The 8,601-nt window shown below is 29.5% G+C and overlaps 1 protein-coding gene across 1 annotated transcript; it reads left to right on the top strand.

The window, feature by feature from the left end:
• The first annotated feature begins 4,022 nt into the window (after nucleotides 1-4,022).
• On the top strand, nucleotides 4,023-8,229 carry pck (Claudin superfamily protein pickel). Its single transcript, XM_074127529.1, has 6 exons — nucleotides 4,023-4,213; nucleotides 4,487-4,553; nucleotides 5,487-5,662; nucleotides 5,970-6,131; nucleotides 6,207-6,361; nucleotides 8,019-8,229. The coding sequence occupies exons 1-6, from the start codon at nucleotides 4,174-4,176 to the stop codon at nucleotides 8,103-8,105; spliced, it is 687 nt and encodes a 228-aa protein (XP_073983630.1). The 5' UTR covers nucleotides 4,023-4,173; the 3' UTR covers nucleotides 8,106-8,229.
• Nucleotides 8,230-8,601: the final 372 nt, after the last annotated feature.

Below are 8,601 nucleotides of genomic sequence, written 5' to 3'. Positions count from 1 at the left end.
ATAATAATGAATAATTTAAAGAAAAAGATTTTTTTAAAAAATTATAACAAGGGGACCATTTAAAAAAAAAAGAAACCATAAAAATATCACTCTGTAGAATTGTTAAATTTAAAAATAAAAATTTAAACTTGGTACCAAAAATAAACTTTGTTCAAAGGAAAAAAAATGGTAAAATTAAATTTTAAAATGATTATTTGTGTTTTTAACTTTGTTTTCGTGTAAGACTTTACTTAACACTTGCTGAAATAGGATTGGGAAAAAATTATTTCAGTTGAATTCTTAATCAAAAGTTATTTTTTTCAAATAATTGAACATATTTTTGGAGTCTTTTGGGCTTGGAAGTCAGTGAACAGTAATTAACAAATTTTTAATTAATTAAGTATGAATCAATAACCAATGAAATACAGTTTTGTTTAGATAAACTGTTGTTTGTCATTTTGACTGCAGTATTGCTCTTTATGGAGGTAGATATATTTAATAGAGTAGTATTAAAGTGAAAATCATGATCCCCAATCTGGAATGTTTAACTAACTGTCGAAACCTACATAAATCTCCTGCTGTTTTACAAATGAAAAATCACCACATCTGGGGCTAGATCTGGACATATTGTTCTACTTCTGAGCCAGCCACAAATATTCTGTTTAAATAACCTTCAGTAAAAACAGATTCAAAGCATATAGTAGACACTCCGCTATTAAATTTCTTGAATAACATAACGCAAAACATTTTTTCCTTCCTTTCACCATCTATAAAAGTGATAAAATAATCGAGAAAATGTCACAATAAATGTAATGTCTTTCTTCAAGAATAAGGTTTGCAAACAAAACACTGAATCCTTGGGAAAAAATGGTCGGCCTGTCGATAACTCTCTTGACAAATGCACATGTCTTGATGCGCGGCCATGAATTAGCAAGAAACAGGACTTTATTCATCCAATTATTACAAATGGATTTATATTTACTGGGGTTCAATTAATTTATTCTACTACTATCTTCTTTACTGCCTTATGTTTTCCTTTCTAAGTATACTTTTTCACCATTACTTCATGTCTCTGACTTAGTACGTACCCACAAATTCCTTTGTCTCTGACCTACTTATCTTCCTATGTTCTGTTTCTTCTGCTTCTTAATAATTTCTTATCTATAGAATATTTCAGATCACACCATTCCTAGGCGATTGTTTAAGGAAATTGTTGGTCTTCTGCCCTTATTGCTCCGCATCTGTCGCTTGATATAATCGACATAATCACGTATTTATTGCATATATTTCACTATGTTTCTTATTGTTCGGTCCCTCAGTGTTCAATTTTTGAAAGTGTATCCTTCAACAATGAAGATGGATGGTTGAGAACATCTATGTTGATAGATAAATTGAATTAAGCTTGAGAATAGGTAAAACATTCCATTTGTTAGTATACACTTAACCAGTTTTCTTATCATTTATCTCCTGGCGTCATTTAGAAAAGCAACGTTTACTTGATATAATCGACATATATTTTTAATATTTACTGTGTAAGGGCAAATATTTGAAAGTCTAAAATTTAAAGCATGGCAGTCAGAGTGATTATAATTAGGTTTTCTACTAATGTGATGACTAAAAGTAGCCCATTTTCCAACTTCGTTCATTTGAAGCTTGTACCATGAATTCGATTAAAATACTTTTTGGACCAAGCATTGAGATATGCATTAATCATCTTTGAGTGGAAAATTCAGAATTTTTTATATATTTTTTCTTCTTACTACTTCTAGAGAACTCATTACAAACTTCCTCTTTTGTGATTCACTAAATATATTCTGAAATAGTATATTTAAACAGAATGGAAAAATAAGATGGAAACTGTTTTGTCGCAATTTTCCTACTTTTCAGATGTGATTAAAACTCGGTTTAAATAAAACACAAAAATATACGAAATTGATATTGATATTTTATCACATAAGATTTCTTGAAATTTTGTAACATTACAATATATTGTACAAATAATATAAATAATTATAAAATTAAACATTGGAAAAGATGTAGTGTGTGCATTAGGAACTATGTTTAAAAGATACATGCTATTTATAAGAAACGTGCCTAGCCTTTTTGGTTTTTGTATATAGGTTAATTAAAAATATACATAATTAATAATGTAAATAGTTGTCAATTTTAATTAGACAAAAGGAAAGAGAAGTAAATAAAATCTAAAGTTATTATTTACAATTTTGTATATATACATAGAGTGATGTGTTGTCTAGTTATAATAAATAAAATAAATCATTTCGTATATAAATTGATATAAGCTTGTATGTAAGTTTTGTGTATTTAAATTATGTGCGTTTGTATGAAATGTCGATAAATAATATAAATTTGTACAACCGCATTTCGGAGAAATTTACAAAAAAAAAAATATTTTTAATGTAGTTGTACAGTAGTAAATAGCAAAACCGTGTATGTAAATTTTTGTTTTGTTTTATTTTATTATTTTTTTTAATTTAAGAAATATATTAAATATTAAGTCATAAGGCATTTATTTTATTTTTCCCTATATATTTTTTTATTAACAACGCACCTTATTTCTAACTGTTTGAACATGCTTATCTTTTTCTTCTTCTGTAATGGTTTCCGACGTTCATCCATCACCAGCGATTCAATCAGAAAATGAAGTAGAGAATTTTACTTTTACAAAACCTCCTCAAATGCTTCATTAGGCAAAACCTCACATAAAATTTACGTCAGTATCGGAGGTGACACTCAAAATAACTACGCTGGTAAATGAGTTGTCAACTTGTCTACATTTTTCTCCTACAACATCAACTAAGGGCAAAAAGTGAAAGTGTGTACCACCATCCCATCCATAGTTAAAGAGTTGGGAACCACTATCTACCCCTCAGCATCCCAGATAGAATAAATTGGTACTCTTAATGAACAAAACGGCATTAATCTCGCGCGATGCATTCTCCACGAATTCCTATCAAACCACAACGATTTCACTTGATTCAAATTCAGATCCACTCGATTCACTTAGATTTCGTTGATCAGGCCTGAAAAAATCCGAACTAATCACAATTAAGAGGACAATGTCCCTGCTTACGCTACTTAAAGTAAAGAAAAAATGAAGCGGAGACTCACAGCACTTAACATAAAGCATGCCGTCGCAAATACAATATTACGTCAAATCACTAGGGTTTACCCACACAAACATAAATAAATATTTGTGTGGGTGTATATGATTAATTTTCCATTTAAATTTGTTTTGTAATAACCATTTTGGTTATATAATGAACCTTAAAAAAGTTTATTACCTGGGAGACACGCTTTTGAAAGCTAGTAATTATAAGTGAGCGCTCTAATCCGAAAACTAATTGTTTTATAGACCCATAGACCTAGTGTTTTATACACCTCTCCACCATCACTTTCAAACTCTCACCTTATTAATAAATAAATGTGTTTCTTTCTTTCTTTCTTATCTGCTTGGGAGCCTAGCCTGTTACCAAGCTCGAAACCGCTTTTGGTTATTGAAAGACTTAAAAACTAACTAATTAAAAAACTAACATAAAGGCAGACGTCCAAATTGGCTTATGGAGAAATTGAGTTTTTAAGAATGAAACCCTCCACACCATTTTTCAAAATCAAAAATTGAATGGTTCAGTTCTTACTTTCATTATAGTTCTTTCAAATTAAGGCTGTTGTTACCGATCAAGCTATTGATGTTTTGAAACATATATCTCAGTTTTTATATAGGTTGAAGAATTATGCAAGGGTAAGGAGATGGTCTTTACTTTATTTACAGCTTGTTCTACTAGTAATTTTTTTTTTTCAAATTCAAATAATATTCATTTTATTAGAGAAAGTAATTTCTGATCTTAGTATTGCATAATATATTTTCATACTTATTCTTGACACAATTTAAAAGTAACGTGGATTAATTAAAAAATTAATAATAAAGAAGATTGTATTTAATTTATTGGTTATGTAAGTAATCTATAACGGTGACCTTATTTTAATAGTCAGATGTTTGTTGTTGGTTGCTTTCATTGGAGGAGAAAACCAGCAGTCAGGTTATCAAATAAACAGTGTTTGTTGGGTGTGCCTTCTGTGGGTATTGAATTATTTAGTATGTTGAGTTTTTTAAAAGTTTAGATTTGAATAAATTTGTATTAGTTTTAGTTGTGTGAAACTAAAAAAAAATTAAAAATGACGAGTGACAATAAGGTGGATTACCCTAGGGCTTCAGGTAAGTTCGAAAAATGTAATTAATGGAACTTGTAACAAAGAAATTAAAATAAAATTTACGCTAGTAATTGACTAGTTTGTATTTCAGCGTATATATTAAATATTAGAAGTTCAATCATAAAAGTTGAACTGGTCAAGCTTATCTGAAAAAATGTGCATCACTTTATTGTACTTTTTTCAAAATTTTACGTCTATACAACCGTAATATGGCAATAATTTTAGTTTTAATCAAAAAAGGTTTCCAATGATAGCTAATCTTATTAACTTATTTTAGACTCTATGGTCTTCGGAGGGATATTAGTATATATTGCTGGGATGTTTCTGTTAATTGCATTTGCTAGGTAAGTATACAGTTCAAGTTTTTTCTTTAATTTTGTCTTAGTAACGAAGTGTTTACATAACCCAAAATTCTGTAAGAAGGTTGTTACAAAATCAATTGCACTTTATTATTACACAGATATTGCTGGCATTACATTTTCAACTAAATATATAAAATAACAATCATATTAATTATGTTTATTACGGACTTTAATTCTGAACCATGATTATTAGCCTTCGGGCCTTTTTTTTATAACAAGTTAAGCACCCTTTGCTAATGTGTATTGTGGTAATAAGTTCGATTCCCGGTCTGGGCCTCGGATTTTATTTAACGTTTAAGTAAAGAACGTTTGTTATTCGTCTCCGTCCACGACACCTAATCTGCAGCTTCACGTAAAGCCTACCTGAAAAAAATAGGCATTACTTTAAGCACCAGTTAATTAGTTTTAAGTATTATCCAATGTAAAAAGAGAGAGAGGACTAGTGCGTGTTTGTAGTCTTGTTACTTCTATCCTAAATTTGCGGATGTATTTATTGAGTTTCTTTCAAGCTAACTCACTCACATAAGGCCTGATTAATAAAGTCAAAAATCTAAAACCCAAGATATATTGTAAATATTTTGCATTTTCACTTAGTTAACATTAGAATCTCAGATCTTAGAAGTAATAATAGAGCTTAGCCTAATGTTTCTTATACTATTGTGGTACAATCCATCTATTTCTAAAATTCTGACTGGCTTAATGCAATTTCTCTTAAAATTCAGCCATCATTACATCATTACTTCGACAGTCTGTAGAAAACAACCCATAATTTCATCAGTTACCATTTATCCTGTAAGCGATTACTTACATTCTAATTTGTAATAAGTTAAATATGAAGAATTTGTATTATATTTGATTTTAAACAAAAAATATTTGTAATCATTTAGTAATTGTCAAAATTTAATTCTTTTTCAGCCCTTACTGGGTGGAATCTTATGATGAAACATTTAGCGAATTCAAACACATGGGACTTTGGGAATATTGTTTTGAACGTTTTCGGTTTCCTTATCATCAATTTGACAAAATATTCTCTGGTTGCCATTACATTTATAGTTTTGAATTTCATATTATTAGAGAGTGGCTATTACCAGGTATGTATTTACTTACAATCAATATTTTTCTTCTAACATGAGCAGGTTTGGTGTAATGGTTTAAATAATTGATACACAGTAATTATCTTACTAAAGCCATTCTTAAACTTACACACCAGTAAAAAAAAAGGATGTTAACAATTTATGACTGCCTCTTTTATATTCAAAATTTCATTGTTGCCCATAACAGAAGTATCAGCATAATAAGATTTCATAAATCTCTTCGCTTACTTCATCCATTACACAAGATAGTGTTTATTGAAAACTGAAAACTGTTTATTAAGATTAACTTGAATTCTTATTTTAGGTTGGCTGTTGACAGTACAAACATTTGTGACTCTTGCATTCATTTTATCATTCAGTTCGCAACTTCTAGTTGCGTTAATTGTCACCCGTTATCCATTAAAATTTGTTCTCAAATATGAATGGTTACTATCTGGTGTTGTATTTATTTGTAATGCTGTAGGAGGTAATTTTATTTGTTTTTAATGGTTATATGTTTCTGTTCTTTACAATTTATTAAAAATTATTTTTTTCTTTACAGCATTCTTTCTATTTCTGGCGGTGATAATATTCTGGACACAGTCTTCAAGACGTGATTGGCTGATGTACCCAAATTTCAATCATATATCATGGTCATATTATTTTTGTGCTTTATCATTTTTCCTGCACGCGTTTGCAGCAATTATTCTGTACAAAGTAAGAATAACTTTTTTGCTACTTTAATTTCGTCATCTAAGCTGGTTATATCTCTGATTTTATGTGCAAATTCTGATATAATCAAACCATCTCAACGAAGTCATATGTGCTTTTTTCATTTTGTCATTAGGGGAGAGGGAGCACATTTAAACAGAATTTACATTTTCTGTTACAGAGAGCACAGAATCTTATTATTGAACCTTTTTATTTTGTTTTCTACAACTTTCAAGTATTCTGAACAGATATATATCAATAAATAGTTGGCATTTTACATACACATCTATATTTTTTAATTTAAAAATGTTGTGTCAAATGTTAAGATCTGGTGGGTACCTTTCAACACATTATAAAATAGAAAAAAATGATATTACTTTACTCAGAATCTACCTTCTATCAGTTATTTCTCTCACTACTATATTACTTTCTCTTTTAAACCACTAAAATCTAGTTAAAAAATCAGTTCGGGAGGTTGCACCAAGTGATGGGTTTAGGAAGTTTGAACAAAACATTCGGTTTGTTGCGCTTCTTAACATAGGTTTTCCCCATCTTTGCGATTAAACGAATAAAAGTCACAAATTTGCAACTTTAACTGTGATGTTGAAATGTGCCCTCCGTCCATCCATAAAACGAGGAAACAACGTTGGTCATTAACAAAAGATAAGGTAAAAAACAGCTGAATATGAAATGCGAGAAGGGTTTCAATTTTTTAGGTCCGTCCCTACAGTTTCAAGAGCGACTTCATCTTATTTTAGACTAAGATTCTAGAGAGCTTAGAGACTTAAGATTGGAGCAGCCAGTGTTTTCTGACAATCCTGTAACCTAGGGTATCATTTAATTTTTATTAGTTTCTTTTGTAGCCTACCTTCATCCAAAATATTTAATTAACCCGAGATTATTTTTCAACATCATTTTTCTTAATGTTTTTCCGAGTTTAGTCTACCCAAGTATTGTTAAGTTTCTTATTGCAATGTGAACTTCCTAAGGTACCTCTTTAGATAATAGCCGTTTTTACTAGCGTGTTCAGTATTTTATTTTGGGCGTCCTAAGATTGAAGTGCTTGTGTGGTATTAGTAACCATTTAAGCTATATTCTCCTTCAATCGGCGGCTTGAGTACAAAACGAATAACTGACGATGGCAAAGTCGAGGTAAACGCATTGCCTAATACAATCATTTTGGTTTCTTGAATGTAAAATGTATTTTTTTTTTTCAATAACCTGAACTTGCTCTTTATTAATATTTTGGCTTTTTCTGTAGGTACACTAGAGTTCTCTTATAAAACTCTTCTGTCGTAAGTAGATAATTAAATTGTTTAAATAATTGAACATTCAAATATGACAAAATAAACTCTGTTTTGGTATCGTCGCCTGTTTCCAAGCTGGGAGATAGATTAAAATTCTATTGAGAATTTTATTTATGAAAGAGATTAATTAGAATGAAGAGGATACTTTAATATTGATAAGGAAGTAATTGATAATAGTTATTGAAAAACATTTCTTAGGTTCATGATAGATTTTCATCCTCTTTTATTTTTAATAGGTTTTTACTGTCCTTGTTCACTCAAAACAATTGCGCTCAATACTGGAGTAAACACATGATTTTGTGATTCGCTAAATACGATTCATTTATAATACTTTTAAAGCTCTCTTTTTTTTTCAGGATGCCAAAAAATCGTGGGATACTCGAGAAGAAAAACGCCACTTAGTGATGGAAATGTATCCTCAAGAACATAATGGTTTTATATAATTTTTTTTGTGATGATTTTTAACAAAAATTTATCAAGATTAAAAATATTTTTATATATTAAAGAAACTCATTATGAAGAAGTTAAATTTTAACTCGAAGTATATATGAAATTAGTAGATGCACGCGGCACAGTTGTGGCACTTATATCTTGAGAAATAGATTCCGCCTCTTAAGATTTATTAAATAAACAGCATGCTCATCTGCGAAATTTTATCTCAAACAAATTAAAATTTACAGATTTACCATTTATATTTTTAGACATATCTTTATAGCAGTAGAGAGAAAAAACTAGCTCATATTTACAAATACAATTAGGCGAGTCAATAATTCAAAAAATTCATATCAATGAAACATATCGATACCATCACAGACTTTTAAATTGAAAAATTATATATATTTCTTATACTGCAATATTTTATAATTTTGTAGACTATAAACAAATTAAAAACATGGGCTTATATCCTGTGCCTTAGGAGTAGCTGACGATAAAACCTCT

Source organism: Rhodnius prolixus, unplaced genomic scaffold, assembly GCF_049639745.1.
Source record: "Rhodnius prolixus isolate KJV_2025 unplaced genomic scaffold, Rpr scaffold_9, whole genome shotgun sequence".
Classification (NCBI taxonomy): domain Eukaryota; kingdom Metazoa; phylum Arthropoda; class Insecta; order Hemiptera; family Reduviidae; genus Rhodnius; species Rhodnius prolixus.
The sequence above is the reverse complement of the archived record's forward strand: the minus strand, read 5'-3'. Positions and strand labels throughout refer to the sequence as shown.